The following is a 19,727-nucleotide window of genomic DNA, read 5'->3' as shown; positions in this document are numbered from 1 at the left end:
ACATGACGAAAATGTTTGATGGACTTTCCAAACTCACAGCTGAAGATTTCTATAGCCTCATATGTATATTTCACATTGAAATGAATGGGATTTTATGGATTTAGGTGAAGAAAAGTGTACACCTAGGGGGGCGCTGTGGCGCAGCAGGCTACAGCGTCCGTACCATTTACGGGTCCGAGTGCCCACGGGAACATATCCCGTCATATCCCGATCCCACCCCATCTCTCTCTCCCACTTGTTTCCTGTCTACCTCTTCACTGTCCTATACTAATAAAGGCAAAAAGACCGAAAAAATATACTTAAAAAAAAAAAAAGATAAGTGTACACCTAATACATTTTTGTTAGTAGCTGTAAGTCGCCGATGTCTATCATGCATTTTTTGTGTTATTGACACATATTGCTATTAGCTATCAATACAATTTGGTGGCATCAGTTTGCACCGATCAGCCCAAAATGGGCCGCTGGCTCATGTAGAGGGAAGAACGAGTGGATGAGATAAAGAAAGAAACAAAAACATTAAGAAACAGAAAGAAACGTATAAAACTGAAACAGGCAAATAGGAATGCCAGATGCTACACGTCCTGATACCGAAGTCTTGTTGTTGTCGCAGGTCGGACACCAGCCTATCGTCTGACACCTGCTGGCCGCCGCAGGACCGGTGTGACTGCATGCAGAGCGTCTCGGAAATGGGCGACCCGGACGAGGAGGAGGTGCAGCGGGACCCCCGGGCCAGCTCCGGCACGCTCCTGGGGGAGGCGCAGGTGGACCCGCGCAAGTACTCGCACAGCAGCTCGGCCGAGCGCTTCCTGGAGGGCTCGCACTCCTCCCTGGAGCGCGCCTGCGGAGGAGGAGGAGGAGGAGGCGGTGGTGGTGGCTACGGCGAGCTGGACTGCGGCCGCTCGTGCGACTACAAGGTGGGCTCGCCGTCGTACCTGGACAAGATCGCGTGGCGCGAGGGCAAGCCGCAGAACTACTCGGAGCCCAAGCTGATCCTGGACCTGTCGCACTGGCGCCGCAACGGGCGGCCCGGCCCCCGGAGGAGGAGCAGCGCCGAGGAGGAGGAGGTGTCGGCGTTGGCCCGCGAGGAGGAGGAGGAGGAGGAAGAACAGTCGGGGGACCTGTTTCGGGAGATCTCGCGCTGGGTGGAGAGCACGCAGTCTCGGCTGCACTCGCCCAGCCCGCCTCTGGAGACCCCCGTCACGCCCAGCTCGCCCCCGCTGCCCCTCTCGCCCACCATGCTGCCGCAGAGCGCCCTCGGGCGCTACGGCGCCGCCACCATGCTGCTGCGCGCCACCCCCGAGTTCATGCAGGAGGAGGAAGAGGAGGAGGAGGAGGAGGACGATGGCAGCAGGAGGACCAGGCCCTGTCGCTTCACTGCCGCTCCCCCCTCGCTGCTGCCGTCCTCCCCGTCGTCCCCCACGCCGGGCCCCTCGTTCGCCTACCCCCACAGGACCCCGAGGACAGGCGGCACGCCCCCTCCGCAGACGCCCCCTCCTCCTCCTCCCCCCGCCGAGAAGCTCCAGTCGCCGTTCGACCTGGACATGTTCATCTCGCGCGCGCTCAAACTGTGCGGCCAGAGCGACGGTCTGGGAGGCTCGGGTCCGGCCGCGGCCAAGCGGCCCAACATGAATGTCGTCCCGGGGCTGGCGGACCACCGTCCGACCTCGCCCAGACGCAAAGAGCACTGGTCAAGCATGGCCCAGTGAAATGACCCTGAGGCTGGGGATGCGTCTGTTCTCCTGTCTGTAGTAAGCGGGTGCTTTGTTGCTGAGTAAATGCCACTGCGACGAGGCAACAATACTGCTTGAATCGGTCCAAGAAACGACTGGGGGTAAACTAGGATAGGCGTTTTCAGATCAAGCGCTGTTTCTTCGAGGCACAAGGGATGTTATTAGATGAATTTGGCCTTATGTGGCACCTGAGCAGCATGTGACTGATAATGTGCATGACAGGAATGATGATTTGCAAACTTCCACTTCAAGTTTAACAGAAGGAAGATCATATTGCCTTTAGGTGCTTCTGTGGTATGCACAAGAAGATACAGTGCAAAGCTGATTTTTCTCGTAACATTATTTCTAAGGAACAGTAACAAAGTAGTATGACATCAGAGTAGACAAATGTATTCTGATTACTCAAAAAGAGGATAAAAACTGGTATTGGTAACACTAAATTCTGAATGTATTTAACTTTATTTACTGGACAGTAGGATTGTAGCATTTGAACTCTCAAACCAAGAGAATCGCTTGGCTATCTGATGCTGTTAATATCACTGTAATGTTACACTGTTAACATTATTGCTGAGCTTCCCACACTGATACTGTGTAAATTTGTACATTTACTTTAGAAGTTGTGTTCCAGCTATATTGAAACATTCCTTATCTGATGTTTGTTAGTGTTTGACTGTGGTCTATAATATGGTTTTATTGTTATCACATTTTAAGGGTGTTTTTGTTGGAGCTTTCACCTCTAGTCCTGAAGCAATATTTACAATCTTTCTTGGAAGGCCACAGCGTATTTTATTGCAAATAAAAACCCAAACGCCGAAATGCTGCAGCCATTTCAAAAGATGAACAGTACAAGAACAATCTGCATAGACATGCATTGATTATGCACCCTCATACCATAACTTATGTCACATGATCGAGAAGATGAATTGCTTTAATCACACTAAAGGCTCTTAAGTCTGAAATAAGTTTCAGCCCTCCTAGATCATTTCTGAATCCATGCAAGCTAATGAGAAAATGACATATAGGACTACATCAGGTTTCTGAAGAGCACAGTCTACAAGCACTGCCAGATCAGTACAATGGATCTCCAAGGTAGAATACTCTAATGTAATAGAGTAATTGACTCATGTCATTGCTCATTTACCATGCCACTTAGCAATAATATAATAACATGAATTCTAGAAATATTATCATTACTATCATAGTAATTCTAACATGATTTGCTTTGATGGATCAATTTCTTTTGTCCAGAAATAAACTGATGTGCCTTTGTGTTTTCCTGTGCTTCCAGCACAATATTTTCAGAATTTGATTGCATGGTATGTGGAATATTGCTTTAAATCTGATTAACCATACTGTATCTCTTCATGACATGTGTGACATATTTGCTGTTGGTACTGATATGTAATCTTCCGCGTTCTATCATATTTTGTCTTTTGGATGTAACATCTTTTGTGGACGTCACATGACGTTTTACTCTGTGCAGTTTCTACTTTTGCTGACAAGTGAAAAATAAAATTTGCTGATATATTTTGTTGGAAAGTGTTTATTCAATGAACGCTGACATCAGCACTTTGTATGTGGTCATTAATCTCCCTCTTGTTTCGGCTTATAATAACAGCATTATTAAGATAAGGGGCATAATTTAGAATCCATTGATTCAGTCTGTTATTGAATTTGGTGTTCACAACGTTGATATTAAATTCTTATCAAAATTATTAAAAATTATTGTGTGAGAGGACGAACACACACACACTGTTTAAATAAGCAATAAAAACAAGCCTTTTAGGCTCAAGTATCTGCATTGGACTTAATTATGATCCTCCTGAGTATATTTTACATAGGCTAGGTGTTTCTCCTATTTGTTTTGCAGAATAGTGCAAACATTCTATTGAGGATTCAGAAAAAAGCAGTAGCTCCTAACTGCAGATGGATAAGAACATCAGAATCTAGTCTGTGAAACAGACGCTGGCAGCTTTATCAAATAGGATCCAGAAAACACCAGTCTTCACTTAAACATTAAAGAGGATCTGGAATGTTGACTTTCTAGGCATATCCTCGACTGGGCAATGAAATGCCAAGACAAATGGGTGGAAAAGTATTGAAAAAATGTTCTGAGTTGAAGTGTTAAGATCACAGAGAACAAACTTACTGGAAGAATCCTTGCGTGCACCATCTGATGATAAAAGTGAGGGGCATGACTTGCTTTTCTGACAGGGCTTGACCACCAGTGCAGGTAAGGACATCTAAGGCAGCACTGAACCAAATTTTATTCCACTGAGAAGCCATGCCCTGTAGCCTATACTCATCTGGAGCAAGGTTCATTCTCAAGACCTAAAGCGGCTCAAATAGACAACTTATTTGGGGAAGAAGCTAAAATGTAGTCTTACAATTTTTGAATGCTGAAGCTGAAGGTTATTCTTTTGAATAGTGGTGTTGTTCATGTATGATACAATGCTGTAGCCTACTGGTTTCACAAAGTTTCACCTCTGTTAACCTCAGATTACAGCGCACAATGCTTAATATAGATAAACAGCGCCACCTATTGAGTCAACCTAGTAAATACAACTCAACAGGAGCCCATGACTGTGTAGGCCTATTCTTCAGTTGTTTTTATTCTTCTGTATTATGCGACCATTATGGTTATGATATTAATCACATAGGTCCACAAATAACAACAATAGCCTACAATAGGCCCAAGTTAAATGTTACAGTAACAAGTTGGTAATACACAAGAGAATATAAATTATAAACAATAACGTCGATTCAATCAATAGCCTAAAGAAAATAACTAAATACTATAATATAAATATTACTCTATAATACGTTTCTTGATAAAGCCTATGTCATCGCGTGAACAGGCCTTGCTATTAGGTTTTATTAGGAGGAAGGAACTGATTTCACTTGGGCAAGCCTAGGGCTAATTCGACTTAGAAACGGGAAGATGCAGTTAAACAATGAATAAACGGGACAGTATCATTGACTAACGTGACTTGCTTCTGTGTAATTTCTCATTCGAAAGCTGTCTTCCACGGCAAAGAATTTATTAGTAGGGGGCTCTGTAGCCTGCAGTTTCAGATTCAGAATGCGCTCCTCCGATTGGCCAAACTCTCGAGCTCTCTCTAACTGAAGCCTTTGCTGTGCCGCCTGGTGTAGTATTCATTCGCGATCACCAGTCTGACAGCCTCTTCTCCTACTGGCTGGAAGGGCTGTAGGTTGTCGGCAGCTTGAATACCATGTCCTCAAGCCACGAGTGAAGGGAAAATAAAGATATATCCTCATTTGAAGGTGAGTACAAATGAATGAATCACTGGAAGATAGACAAAATATTCAGTCTGCTGATAACGTCTGTAGCCAGCTGCGTAGCTTGCTAACCAAAGTTATGTTAGGTGGTGGCCAAGATCGCTAGCGATACAAAAGCAGACGCCAGTCAAGTTAGCAGACTGGCTAACTGTGTCTAGCTGGGATTTTAGTGAGGTAGTAGTAGTACTAACCGTAGTGAATCAACTGTTAGTAGGTAGTTTGTCCTCTCGCTTCTTCCTTTGTTTTCCACCCCTGTGTCCTTTTCATCACAGCGCCACAGGTTTGAGCGCTATCGTGGCTATCCAGTGATTTTCCTCCCACCCAGATCAGTATGATGACATTTTGACAGCGATTTGAAATCGCTTCCTGTAATCTTCCTTCATGAAGGCTAACGTTAACGTTTATGTTACTAGTCTAATCCCCAATCTTAATTAGTTAGCCGTAGTCTCATTCATCTGCAAGGCTTTAATTAGTCCAGGAGGCATATGCAGCTGTTAATGAATTGTACGCTTAATTGGATGTTCAGTGGAGGTTAACCGCAACTGAAGTTTTCCTCGAAACCCTTCCATCTTGACTTCAAAATCTGACGGTGTCTGATTGTTTTGGGCACTTTCCCAAAATAGGCATCTGCCAGCTGTTAAATGGCGAGCTAAATGTCAGGCTAGGGTGAGGGTTACTGTGGCTCAGGAATAGGCTGTTTGTGAGGCATTGTAGGGTGTTTCGAACTGTTACTCTGGCCGGAGTGAGGAAATCACTGTTCTAAAGGTCTATTCTTTGGCTAACACACATTGCCTTGGCCTTACAAAGGGCCAAACATTTAACAATATTGAAAACAACTGAGCGAATTGCTGCTGATCTTCCTGAACATTGAAGGACTAATGTAGGAGATACTAAGGCGATGTTTCACTTCCTCTATCACGTTATACATCGTAAAACCCATTGTCAGTGTGCAGACAGATGTCATTGAATGTGCACTTTGTCTCCTACACAGGTTTGTAGTAATAAAAATCATACCTTAATCTCTGTGTGAAGCAAAAGGGAGTGGATCACTTCAGGTTCTGCATGGTATGAAAACAGGAGTGGTCTGTGTTTGCAAAGGCATCATTAGTCATCTCACTAACTCATTAATGAGAAGTTTACCATACTTTAAATTCCAAGCTCTCTCCACATTTGAAAGCAGTTTTCAGCAGTTCATGTGAAATTTCAAATGTGTAGCTTACCGCTTATTTCTTTGATACACCCCTTGTCAAAACAGGTGAATGGCTCAGATTGTGAACTAAACTGGATTCTCTTGTGGATGTGACATTCCAGCAAACACAGCACAGGGAAATCTGCTGATAGTTTGATATTAACTTGACAGTAAATTTCTATCAAATTGGTTACCAATATTCTGGCCTACTCTGTGATTTGATCAGTTGAGGTGCTGCAGTTTAACTTCCTGCTTAGTATTGCTGTCTGACTGTCTGAGGATCTGACTATCCTCACTTTACCTTAACATCTAAGTATGGCCCATTTGATAAGAGATTGGATGACATCGTGGTTGTGAGTCCACACCGTCTACATGCCAGCACCATGCACAGACACTCTATCTATAATGTTACAACTAGTCCAGACTTAGTCTATCTGCAGTGTCAGCATTTTATCATGCACCTGCTTTCAAGGGAACAAGGCAACTAAGGCTGACCCCAGGTGACTTTATTGGAGTGAATGTGAAATTTCACCACCTCCTTCCTTGCTTAATCCTTTGTGATGAAATCTACAAGGTTTCAAAACAGTCACGGTAGCTCACTGTAATGTGTGTGCTGTCGGCATTCATAGAACTGTAGTTAGCGGATTAGTCTGAATCCTGCAGTCCTGAAAGTTTCAGGTTTCAGCTGTGCTTTGCTGAAACAAGGTTTTAGACAATTATTCTCCAGGGTAACCTCGATTTGCTTCCTGTTCCTCCCTGGTGTTATCCAATGTGCTGCTCCGCATAGTTGGCATTTGGCAGCAGCTGAAAATAACGTCTCTTATCAACTGAATAAATAATCGGACACTCATGTGATCACAACAGTAACTAAAGACTACTTCAATGCTGGATTAAATTACACATGATGGAACAATACAAGAAACATCTACTAGAACTTGTACCAAAAAAAGATACTGCTCTGCTTGGAGTATATTAAGTTAAACCAAGTTGTGTGACAGTGTATTTTCACTCACATTTTCACTGTCAAATTTGTACCCAAAGACTTGAAGTTTAATTTGAGCTCTCTGCTTATTTGTTGGAACAATACAAGGGGCCTTCATTGCTGCCTGTTTGCGTTTGAATTTGTGACAGTCATTATACCAACTAGGCCCACTTTCACGAAGGGGGAATCTGGGCTGGAAGAACGCATTTGTGTGGCATAATGTGAGGTCACATGGTAAAGCTACCATGGTGCTACCATCCTTAAAGTTGGTTTCTAAAGAAGATTAAGACAGTCATTCGAAAACCCCCCTTGCATCAGATTCAGCTGTAAATTACTTCTCAACCCAGATTACAATCTGTCTGTTCTTATCAGTGGGCGTAATCCCTCGTGGAGACCTGCTGTCAGCACCCAGTGTGTCTGTCCTAGATGGGCTTCTCTCTCCATGTGCAGTGGGAACATTGTATAAGGTCAAGACGCGGGGGAGGGGTCTGCTGTCGTCATCACTGGCCTCCCGTATATGTTCTTCTGCAGTGTGTTCCTCTCTGAAGAGGGGACGGGGGAAGGGCAGCCTCATAATTTAGCAAATGCAATAAGCAAAGTATGTGTGTGTGTGTGTGTGTGTGTGTGTCAGTGGTGTGAATACTGATGACTGTGAGCTTGCTACTGGCCCTGTAGGGTAGAGCTGAACCAATGTCGTGTGTGTGTGTGTGTGTGTGTGTGTGTGTGTGTGTGAGAGAGAGACGGAGGGAATGCTCACATGTGTATGGGGTGGTGGTGGTGGTTTGCCTGTTTGTTAAACTCAGGAAAGGAAGGAAGCTGTGACTCCTAAAAGTGCTCACTCATCCGACGTCACAGAGCCCCCCGTCACAGAGCCTCTACTGTATGCATGACTGAATCCAGCGTCGTTCTGCCTTGACCTCAGTGACTTCTCTTCCCTCACAGAACCACTACCACAGACATCCATCCAGCAGTCATGCTGTCCAGGCTGAGATCCACTGTGCGCCCATGCGTGGCCGCCTGCCGATGGGTCCACACCAAGGAGAAGGGCAAGCCCCTCATGCTGAACCCCCGCACCAATAAGGTAGGTCTTCACAATTTATGAGGATAGCAAGCAGAGTTCATTTTTGCTTGTTGTTTTATGCACCAAATTAGTGGATTAGGCTGCTGCACAACTGTTGATACTTTTAAAAGTATATTTTTGGGGGCTTTTTTGCCTTTATTTGTATAGGACAGTGAAGGGTGAGACAGGAAGTAAGTGGGAGAGAGAGATGGGGTGGGACTGGGAAATGACCGCAGGCCGGACTCGAACCTGAGTCCCCGTGGGCACTCAGACCCGTATGTGGTATGAGCGCTGTAGCCTGCTGCGCCACAGCGCTCCCCCAACTGTTGATACTTTTATGAATAAATGCATGCATATCTATTTCAAGTGATGCGGTGTAACTTCACACAGTCAATACAATAACCTGGAAGCTAGTTACAACAGTAGCTATCTTAGGTCAAACTTATGTGAAATGAAGCCCCAATTAAATTCTAAATCAGAATGGATAAGAAAAGGTTAATGATTCCTAAAGTACGGTCCGTACCACTAGACGCATCCTAAATGTTTGAGCCTGGAGTGCATTACAAGCATGACTCGACACAAAATGGGTGCGCGCATTTCAATGAGGTATCCCCAGCTCTGACTGGTGGAAAGCCCAACTCCCCCACTCTGTGTTGTGCAGCCCCTGATAAACACCAGGCGCTATGGCTTCCATATGTTGCCTGCTGCGTCTCGACTTTCAGGCAGACGTGCTCCCTTAACACTGACTCAAGTCGCCACTTGCGGCCCCAGAGCATCGGAGAGTGCACGTGAGACTTTAACACATGGGCTACGAGCCAGCCACAGGCTGCAGCTGAGGGGTGTCTCTCCCAGGACTCCCCCTATTGGTTTCATGGCCAGCTGCCCCTCACATACATGCGCACACACACACACACACACACCCCACCCCACCCCATCCTCCAGACGTCTTCCTTGGTCTACAACTCCTCAAAGATTTTTGCGGGTTTCAGTTTAAGACATGCAGTAGTAATGACAGCCTGGCTACGGCTGCCTATTGCGATCACCTCAGACTGGAAAGCATAATGCACGATGAGTCACTCAGCCACTCAGAGGGGCAGAACAATTAGTGACCAGTAGTGATGACATTGTGGCAAATTGTGATGACATTGAAGTGATGCATTTAGAAAATGTAGGCATGGTAACAACATCTGCAGCAGTGCTAGAGGTAGGCAAAGTGATACAAACAGTATTTGGAAACCTCAGAATTGAAGTCAGATTGTGTAAAGAATGTGTACATTTATTCAACAAGGGCCAAGACATTTTCCCTACTGTACTGTGGGAAGGCGTGTGTGTGTGTGTGTGTGTGTGTGTGTGTGTGTGTGTGTGTGTGTGTGTATATATATTTATACATAGTATATACTGTATAATACACACAAGCACATTAGTGGTGAAGTTGAAAGCATGTTAATCCCATATTGGTAATTGTGTAAAGCTTGTGTAAAGGCTGATCCAGTGGTTTCCAAATTAACTTGTGCTAAATTAACTAGCGCATGCCTGCTAGGATGCAGTAGCTGTAAACAATCCCTGATTGGCTACATGCACAAAAGGCTGTCTGTGAGCTCATTTGTCTCCGGCGGAGACCGGTGTGTTTAGACCTGCCGCAGTTGTTAATGTAATTAATGTCCACACGGACCCGGTTGGGTGTTGCACCTACTGTACTGTAGCGAATCAGCAAGTTACGATAAAGAAGGATTTATGCGAGTGTTAAAACTATTATTATTGGGCAAAGGTGATTTAGTATCAGAGTGAAGATATAAGGAGCAGACTACAACTCAGTTAACGCACCACCGGAAATAAATGCCTACCTGACGAGCCGTTCATACATGTAGCCTATTGTGTGACACCAGACCAGTTGTTGACCAGAGTGCCAGTTGTTGTTAGAAGCTACTACTGAGCTAGGATGTCAAATATCTTCATGCATGACATTAAACATTTATGAAAGCATCTGCTGAAATAGTTCCTCTGTGCTGTTTACTCAGTTGCATGGTTTTGTGTTGGTTATGGTGTCCCTATTCAGCCAGTCATTAGCGTATTGCACCAGTGCAGCATCAGTGCATACAGAGTTAACCTCCACAAAGCCATTTGTTCTGTGTTCTCATCGCACAAGGCCCATTTCACAGTGGAGGCTTATGTGTCTGTCATGCTGATAGAGCCGTCATACCAAGCCAGTGTTTTAGTGCAGGCTTCCAGCACCTGTCTGCTTCTGTTATTGTAGCATAAATAGCACAGCACTCATCAAGTCATCTCTCTTTCCCTTTCTCTCTCTCGCTCTGTCACCATCATCCTTTTTTATTGTCCTCCTTCTAGGGGATGGCCTTTTCACTGGAGGAGCGTCAGATGCTCGGGATCCAGGGCCTTCTCCCGCCCAAGATCGAGACCCAGACCATCCAGGCCACACGCTTCCAGAGGAATCTGTCGAAAATGACTGACCCATTGCAGAAGTGAGACTCGCCACGTCATGAACTTCCAGTTTCCTGTAGACACACGAGTTAGCTCATTGTGATGTGAAATGCTTGCAATGCCGACAAGAGTTGTCTGGACATGTGACTTATTAACTCAGGACTTGCTGTTCCATATTTGACTTTAGCTTTTTGCATACCTTTTCTCCATGTAGCATTTGGTAAGTCGTGTTCATGCAAGTCGTCTGTGCTCAGGTACATCTACCTGATGGGGGTCCAGGAGCGTAACGAGCGACTCTTCTACCGACTGCTGATGGACGACATCGAGGCCCTCATGCCCATCGTCTACACGCCCACAGTGGGGCTGGCCTGCACACAGTATGGACACATTTTCAGGAGGCCAAAGTAAGTTCACCGCTGACCACCTGCAGGCCTGTTAGTTCAACACTACTACCGTAGAAGCCAAATTCCATTGCTCACATTTGCGCTCCTAAAGTACATGCTCAAGGAATTGAATCCAAGGAGATGTGGTCGTCTTGTATGCCTTTCTGTTGCCTCATAAAAGTACAGTAATTTCCCGCAAATAAGCCGCATTGTGTTTAAACTATATTAACACCATATTAACTGCCCCCCTTTATTGACCTCATAGCTGAAGAAATTTTGCAAAATCGATGTATAAGCCGCGGATAATAGTCGGGAAATTACGGTACCCAAAGAGGCTGCAAGGGTGCAAGTGAAAGCAATGTGATTCAGCCTACAACTGGGCCTGTTGAGGTCTTTGAACTGGAAGATAATGGCCCCTTCTCGATCCTTGATCCTCAGTCCTCCGGCTCGTTTCCACTGATTTATAAAGAACACTGGATAGACTATCCCATTGTTGCCTTCCCGTCATTCTTTATTAGATCAGTGGGAATGAGCCAGAGGACCGAGAAAGGAAGGAAGGAAGGAAGGAAGGGAGAATAGATAAAAAGACGAATGAGAAGAGCCCATAGAGATGGAGCTAGGATTTTGAGGTGAATAGTTCAAGCTTCGCTTTTGTTTTCCGCAGGGGTCTCTTCATATCCATCAACGACCGAGGCCACGTTCGCTCCATCCTGGACAACTGGCCTGAGACTGATGTAGCGGTATGTACCTGTGACTCCCAGCCTGTTGAATTTGCCTTCTCTTTTCACAAATGGCTCCGATTGGCCACACGACTGCTCTGTTCCTTACCTGCGTGCTTGTTTTTTTCGCGTTCCCAGGCTGTGGTGGTGACGGACGGCGAGCGCATCCTGGGATTGGGCGACTTGGGAGTGTACGGGATGGGCATCCCGGTCGGGAAGCTGTGCCTCTACACGGCCTGCGGTGGAATCAGGCCGGAGAAATGCCTTCCCGTGTGCATCGATGTGGGAACAGACAATGAGGTCAGTGGGCATAGCTGGAGCGTTAGCACGCCGCCGCTGCCACTAATGAATGTCTTTTGTTGTTGCGCTAACCGCTACAGCCCTGGGGGAGGCTTTAGCAAGGCTGTTTTAGCAGATACCTCCTCGCCTTTTAAAAAGAGCTATTTTAGTCGGTGGACTGCTGAGGGTTTTTTGTTGTTGTTCACCTCCGACAAGTTTCTCAGCGCTGCAGCCATTGGTACAGAACAGAAAGCTGAAATGAGCCTGCCGCAGATGAGCATGCAAACTTTAAAACTCACATGCTGTTGTGAACCTGGTGAAAGGGCAAATGGGGGGGGGGGGGGGGGGGGGCTGGCTGAGTGCTGCTGGTGTGCTTACTCCTCTCACTCTCACAGATTCTGCTGAAGGGCCCTTTTTACTCCTTTTTCCCATTTATTATCAAAAAGTAGCAAAAAAAGGTAAAGTAACCCAGCAAGTCTGTGAGGTGATGTGAAGATGACTGGTTAAGGACTGAAAAGAGGATACAAGTCTTGCACCTTCAGGCTTTCTTCAAGATTCTTCTCTCTCCCCTTTACAGACTCTGCTGAAAGACCCCTTCTACATGGGCCTGTATCAGAAGCGAGATCGCTCTCAGCTCTACGATGACCTCATTGATGAGTTCATGGAGGCGATCGTGGAGAAGTACGGCCAGGACACCCTGATTCAGTTTGAGGACTTTGGCAACCACAATGCATTCCGCTTCCTGAAGAAGTACAGGGAGAAGTACTGCACCTTCAATGATGATATCCAAGGTTAGTCACGGCATATTGGCCAATTGGACATTGTACAATTCACATTGTGCTTTGTGCGTTTTTAAAGAATGCTTGTTCATCTTCTGAGTAGGAATGTGTAGTATTTTGAGAGTGTGACCTTACTTTTGGCTGCATGCAGTAAGGGTCTGTTTCTTTGTCTCAGGCACTGCATCAGTAGCCCTTGCTGGGTTGTTGGCAGCTCAGAAGGCTGTTGGGAAGCCCATCACTGAACACAATGTGTTATTCCTGGGGGCTGGAGAGGTAAAGATAAAGAAGATTCAGATTGAGATAGTAATAATAATGAAAAAAACATCAACATCAACAAAAAGATCAAGATGTTTTTTTCTTCTCAATGGCTTAATGAATGTAGATCAGCCAAGTTGAAATGCATGTAATCTAATAAAGCAAACAAAAATGAACGAACCAGGACGTGATTTTATGTTATTTCTTCCACTTAGGCAGCCGTGGGAATTGCCAATCTTATCACTATGGCGATGACGGAGGCTGGCATGCCTCAGGCGGATGCTAGGAAGAGGATCTGGTTGTATGACAAACACGGTCTGCTGGTGCAGGTCAGTTTGCAACCAAGGAGGCCTAATAAATACTGTTGCATGATCGGATGCCATTTCTCAACATCCCCTCATACACTTGTACTTCTGATAAGCATATTTACATGGAAAAATTTCAATAATTTTTAACTGAAATACCGATGTATTTCATGTATGTTTAAGAGAATTATCATCCCCCCCCCCCTTTTTTGGCTCATAAAAATGTGTGGTGCACGTCACATGGGAATGGTAAAGTGACTCATGTACATAGAAACTAGGTTGCCTTAGAAAGCGTGGGGCTTTGAGCCTAATATGTCTGTGTGTGTTCACAGGGCAGACCAGAGGGAACAGACAGTAACCAGGAGGCATTTGTACACTCCAGTCCTGGAGAGGTCAAGACCTTCTTGGATGCAGTCAATGTTATTAAGCCCACAGCCATCATTGGTGAGAAGCAGTTCTGTTCTGTTTGCAGTGTGTCATTAACTCAGCTATTTCCAATATGCCAATTCAATCTTATTCCTAGAAGGTCTCCAGTTGAGACGTGCAAAACTAACGCAGTTACTTTGAAATTAAAATTAATTGGACTTCAGCATTATGGTCTACAAAATGTCAGCTTTAAAACTTGTTTGTCCTCAAGTTACCCATAGCTCAGTGTTGTTTGGTGTGTCACCGGAAATGCTTGAGAACACATGTTTGTGTATGTAGTTGAAGGGGTCCAATAGGTTACATACAGTACTTCCCCCGGCCGGGAGCTCAGAACACAACTGCTGACGAGCTGTTTCAGCAGTGGAGCATTCTGCTCTGTTTCGACCCTGATAGAGAACATTTTTGAAGGCATGACCATTGCTTTCAGTATCTGATCAGATACAACTGATAACCCTGATCTTATTATAGCATTATGTGTTTTCGCTATCAGATAAGGTCCTAAACTGTGAATGCTTACTGTATTTCCCTCAAACATCTGTGTGTTTCTCACCTTCTTAAAGCTGCCCCCTGTGGTACTGCTGCAATCCTGAAACATGAGACTGAAAAAAACCTCATGTGTGGAACTGTCCTAGGCTCTATAATTAGTTACCACCGTCAGCCTGGTGTTTGTCTATTCATCGTGATCCCTGCTTACTGTACGCTTACTGGTTTTGGTCATGTGGAAGTGACTGGTGGCCTTGGGCTGTGCACACACAAAATAACTAAAATTAAAGGAAGGATTTGGGCAAAGTCATCTACGACTGCTAATGTCACGCATAGCAGCTTTAAATGTAATCTTCACTGGGAAGTTTTTTTGCACAAGAGAGTCCAGTGAGTCTTAAGTTGCATAAAAAAGAGGTCAGATCAACAGTTCTGATAGCCGCAGCATGACTGTCTTGCCCCGAGGAACAGTGCCATCACATGGACTGGTTTCACTCTGGCTGGAATGAAGGCACCCATGTGTCATGTAGCCTAATTTCATCAAGAAGTGTCATTAGATATTATTTCATGTAACATGTCATCTTAGGTGCATCTCAGAAAATTAGAATATCATGGAAATATCATTGCCCTGCCCAGAGTGGGAGATTAAAAGGCTCAGGAAACCGTTGCTAGTGTTTGGACTGAATAGAATAGAATAGAATATATACTTTTTTGATCCCGTGAGGGAAATTCAGTTCTCTGCATTTAACCCAATTTAAACCGAATTAGTGAACACACAGTGAGGTGAATCACACAATCCAGAGCAGTGAGCTGCCTGCCCAACCAACGGCGCTCGGGGAGCAGTGAGGGGTTAGGTGCCTTGCTCAAGGGCACTTCAGCCTTGGACTGGTCAGGGATCGAACCGGCAACCCTCAGGTTACAAGCCCGATGCCCTAACCAGTAGGCCACGGCATGCCCCAAGAACATCTGCCAAGATGAACCGGTCGGGGATCGAACCAGCAACCCTTGGGTTTTGAGGCCGAAGTTCTAACCTTAGAGCTGTTCCCATGTCAACATTACAGTTCACAGCTCATGGAAATCAAAATTCCGCCATGCCAAAATATTTGAATAAAAAACTGATAATGCATTAATCAAGATTAAAACAAAATAGGTTTGACATTTTTTACTTTATACAGTATGTAATGAATCTATACCATATGAAAGTTTTACTTTTTATTAAATAAATGATGAAAAAAGATGTTTTTTCCATGATACACTAATTTATGCAGATGCACCTATATTCATGACTGCACATCTCAATATGTACTATTTTAAAATAGGAGTGACAGACAAAATACAAATGGCAGACACTTCATTACTACAGAGGCTTGGGATCATAAAGGCAATACATAGATGAAGTGAAGTGTCTCCCTGTCCTTGTTTTGTGAAAAACAGGTCTGTTTTTTTCACAGGCGTGTCGGGGGCAGGCCGACTCTTTACGCATGATGTCATCAAAGCGATGGGCTCCCTGAATGAACGGCCAATCATCTTCGCTCTGAGCAACCCCACTAACAAAGCAGAGTGTACAGCAGAGGATGCCTATACACTCACAGAGGTACGCACGTGACGTGACCATTGACACACAATATAGAAAATTATTGTTTTTATGATTTATCTATATTATAAGGTAGTATTATGCTGGACCAACAGGAAATGTGACTGATTCAAGCTGACATTGAGGGGATTGATTTTTATTGGTGCAAACAGACTAACATTTTGACACTACTGTGTCTTCAGAGTCATTCATTTTTTTTTGTTTGTCCATTCTTCTTGTCTCGTATTGACGCTGGCTGTGCAGTACTTCTCTTCATGCACAAGTGCTTTTCCCTGACGCTTTGGTTGTGTCTGTCCTGTGTGTTCTCAGGGACGATGCCTATTCGCTAGCGGTAGCCCCTTTGACCCGGTCACATTGCCAGACGGCCGTGTGCTGACTCCTGGACAAGGGAACAATGCTTACATATTCCCAGGTGAGGCCCCCTGCTGCCACATATATCACCACAGACACCAATACAACGAGGGTATAATGCCGCTGAAGTGGATAGCAACAGGTTTATTTGAATACATCTGCATTTGATGCTATTTTTCCGTTAGAGTTGCCCTGACAACATAACAGTTTCACCCCACATCTTTTTCGGAACTTTGATTAGGAGGGTGTCTGTTTTTAATCTGCATAAAGCAGATTTTTAGACCTGTGCAAAGATCCACTTTGCTGATTCTCATGGATACTTTTTAAGAGCTGAATGACTTAAGCGGTTAACTAAGAAACTTGCATTGAGCTGTTTAATCTCATGGTTCTCTTCCTTCAGTTATTTATTGCATCAGATTCCTCAGCAAAGTTAGGAAGTCATCTCTTATAAGATGGTCTGAAACCAGGGAAGAGAAATTGGTCAATATGACACAGAAAGTAGCTGTCATCAAAACGACCACAGGAAGAAGGCGCCATTTCCATTAAACAGCAACTCACTACATTTTAGGCACTGGGCTAACCGTGAACACAATTTTTTTTACCTGGTGATTTCAGGGCTACACTACTTTTGTGTAGTGTTGTGGAAATGTACTATTAACAATATTAAAAGCCAAGTGAAGCCCAGTTGCAGGTTAATTTATAGGGCATGTCAAACCCAGAGACACAGCAGTCTCTGTGTAGAACTTCCCTCCAAAACTTTCCCCTAACTGGAGTCATGGATTTCAGAGAAGCACTCATAATGCCCCTCAAATGAATGGGTCTCTTAGATATTTGCCCAGTTCTCATGTCTGTGTGCTCTCTCTGTGTATTTTGAAGGAGTGGCGTTGGCAGTGATCCTCAGTGGAGTGAGGCACATCAGTGACACAGTGTTCCTGGAGGCCGCTAAGGTAAGCAGTACTCCCACAGAAGCACAGGCCTCTAGCATGCCACCCTATCCTCATTATGGCCTCTGCCCTGGGGGAAATGCACCACTCTCATTGCACTGCTCGTATCAACAGACCCTGGCCGACCAGGTGACCGAGAAGGAGATAAGCCAGGGAAGGCTGTACCCGCCTCTGTCCAACATCAGGGAGGTGTCTGTCCTGATGGCCATCAAGGTGAGCAAGTATTGCACATTTGCTTGGACGAATAGTTGCATATCATTTATGTGCATTTGTTTTTGTAACTTAAACTGAATATGCAAATTAAAGGCTGTCTAGAGTGCATTAGTCCGCCTGGAACACTAGTCACTCAAGAGATATGCATGTAACATATTGATATTTAATACCAAGTCATACTCCATCTCAACCTCCTCCCCTTCAGGTGGTGGAATATGTGTATGCCAAGGGAATGGCCTTCCGCTACCCAGAGCCTCTTGATAAGGACAAGTTTGTGCGGGCAACTCTCTGGAACACCGACTACGACTCTTTCCTCCCAGATATCTACGAATGGCCCGGGGTGGGCCACTTGCCCTTAAAGTAGAGGGCCAACGGGGACGGAGCATTTGGGACAGGTTATGGTGTTGCGGGCAGACAGATGGGTTAGGGAAGGTGTTAGAGAAAGGAAGCGTGACGAAGACAGCAGTGGATTCGTAGGGTCACCATCACCTCAGTAGACTCAGGCCATCAAATATGAAATATGAAGCCAGTGAAAATGGCACACACTCCATGGTCAGTGGTTTTACCCCTAACTACTCGTCACACTTTTTTTATGCTCTGATTTGTCATATCCTAATTTATTCCCTTTACCTTGGGCACATGAGGCTTCTTTTTTTTCAGTTTTTATATCAGTTATACTTTAAGCCAAGCAAACACACTCCCCACATATAAGATCACTTCTAAATTGTATTTGAAACGGGTTTTAATTATTGTATTTCTTAGTTGATTTGTCTTCATTCAGTCCCCATTTCAATGTATAGCATTACATGTTATAACCAAGCAGGAAAGAGTTTGGATTCAGATATTTCAGATTCTTCAGGAGACACTGAACATCAGAAAGGCCAGTATTGTGCAGTGGACTTTAAGAATGACCTTTAGTCTCATTAAACTTTTGAGAGAGATGTGGATTGTTCTTACAAATGTATTTTCAAGAGTTCTAGTGTCCAATGCAGTGTTGTAATCTCCCCTATTGTGTCCTGGTGGAAATGTTGCCTATAAATAACCCTCATCAGCTGTGAGTCAAAGGTAGAATGAGATGTCTGGACCTGTCTCCTTCCAGTACCTGTACTCAACTGTTTTTCTTGACAGAACAGATAAATATGCCCTCATATAATGTTGCGTATATGCCATAGTTACTACACAGTTACACACGAGCAGCTATCAAATATATGTCAGCATGGGCACTGTCACTTTTCCTTGCATAATTTGCAATACACCATCGGCTATAAAATATCTTATGTAATGGCCTAGATCACTAGCGTAGACACTTCACGCTCTTAAAAAGGTCAGGGAACAGATGATAGTACGGCATGGAATGCATTTTCCCCTGACTGACCCTCTCTGAAGTGCCTAGATTTCAAGAGACATCTTGCTCATTAACCATTCCGTTACCGAGCCAAAGATTTCAGCACAGTTCGTTTTAATTATTATTTCAACAGAAAGACACTGCTGCAAGGTCTGAACCTAATTTTAAGATAACTTCAATTGAAGAGGCACTTAAGATGATCGTTATTGATATCATATCATATACATATTAATACCCATGTAGTAATTTTTTGTTGATTTTCACATTTCACATTTCACTTTGACCTGGACTAGAAGTGAGTCACTAGACTGAACTATAGCTTTATTTCAGTCTGGTAATTGAACCACCTCTTTCCTGTTCCCCGTCTCGATGACAAACGAGGATTCTGCTGGGATTTTCTTTACTTATCGATACCACTTTCACCCAGTGTAACAACGTGAGATGTGAAGTGTTAGTGGTTTTACCCAGCTGTCTATATGTTGTTAAAGTGAATGTTTAGTGTCTGTCATGCTGGTTCATCTAGTTAAAGCTCTTTGCCTCACCAGAACACTGTAAGTGCCCAGGTATTTGTTTGCTTGTGAACCTCCTTGTTTTTTGTATCATTTCTGATATATAGAAGTTTGCATACGTGCAGTGTTAATTTGGAGTTTAATGGTTTATTTTCGCTATGCAATGTTGCCTTAGCGTATGAACGCACAAAACAGCACATACATTGGACCCGCTCCCTGTGTGTGCTCGAACAGAATAAATGAGATTTTAGTTTTCAAGTCTTTCGCCATGTCTCTTGTGTTCATTGTGTCATTTTGCCTACTATTTGATAAATGTGTAGGACAATACTTCTGATTAATATGAATGCTTTTCTAACATTTTGTCCATTACAGTCTTGCACAATAATTTAAGAAATGATCTATGTTTTAAATTGTATTTTGATTTTATGTTGATATTGTACCCTGG

The 19,727-nt window shown here is 44.4% G+C and overlaps 2 protein-coding genes across 3 annotated transcripts in view; both read left to right on the top strand.

The window, feature by feature from the left end:
* Positions 1-3,245, top strand: part of mapk4 (mitogen-activated protein kinase 4) — a 14,058-nt gene extending 10,813 nt beyond the window's left edge. For both annotated transcript variants that reach the window (XM_062542961.1, XM_062542960.1), the window contains exon 8: positions 611-3,245. In XM_062542961.1, the coding sequence (XP_062398945.1) occupies positions 611-1,706 (1,096 nt within the window). In that variant the 3' untranslated portion in view covers positions 1,707-3,245. The remainder of the gene's footprint in view (positions 1-610) is intronic.
* Positions 3,246-4,856: 1,611 nt separating this feature from the next.
* me2 (malic enzyme 2, NAD(+)-dependent, mitochondrial) lies at positions 4,857-19,540 on the top strand. Its single transcript, XM_062542959.1, has 15 exons — positions 4,857-5,015; positions 8,144-8,282; positions 10,608-10,741; positions 10,955-11,104; positions 11,748-11,823; positions 11,941-12,102; positions 12,659-12,872; positions 13,036-13,133; positions 13,331-13,444; positions 13,753-13,864; positions 15,778-15,920; positions 16,230-16,332; positions 17,148-17,218; positions 17,330-17,428; positions 17,634-19,540. The coding sequence occupies exons 2-15, from the start codon at positions 8,175-8,177 to the stop codon at positions 17,790-17,792; spliced, it is 1,743 nt and encodes a 580-aa protein (XP_062398943.1). The 5' UTR covers positions 4,857-5,015; positions 8,144-8,174; the 3' UTR covers positions 17,793-19,540.
* Positions 19,541-19,727: the final 187 nt, after the last annotated feature.

This window comes from Sardina pilchardus, chromosome 8 (genome assembly GCF_963854185.1).
Source record: "Sardina pilchardus chromosome 8, fSarPil1.1, whole genome shotgun sequence".
In the NCBI taxonomy this organism is placed as follows: domain Eukaryota; kingdom Metazoa; phylum Chordata; class Actinopteri; order Clupeiformes; family Clupeidae; genus Sardina; species Sardina pilchardus.
The sequence above is the reverse complement of the archived record's forward strand: the minus strand, read 5'-3'. Positions and strand labels throughout refer to the sequence as shown.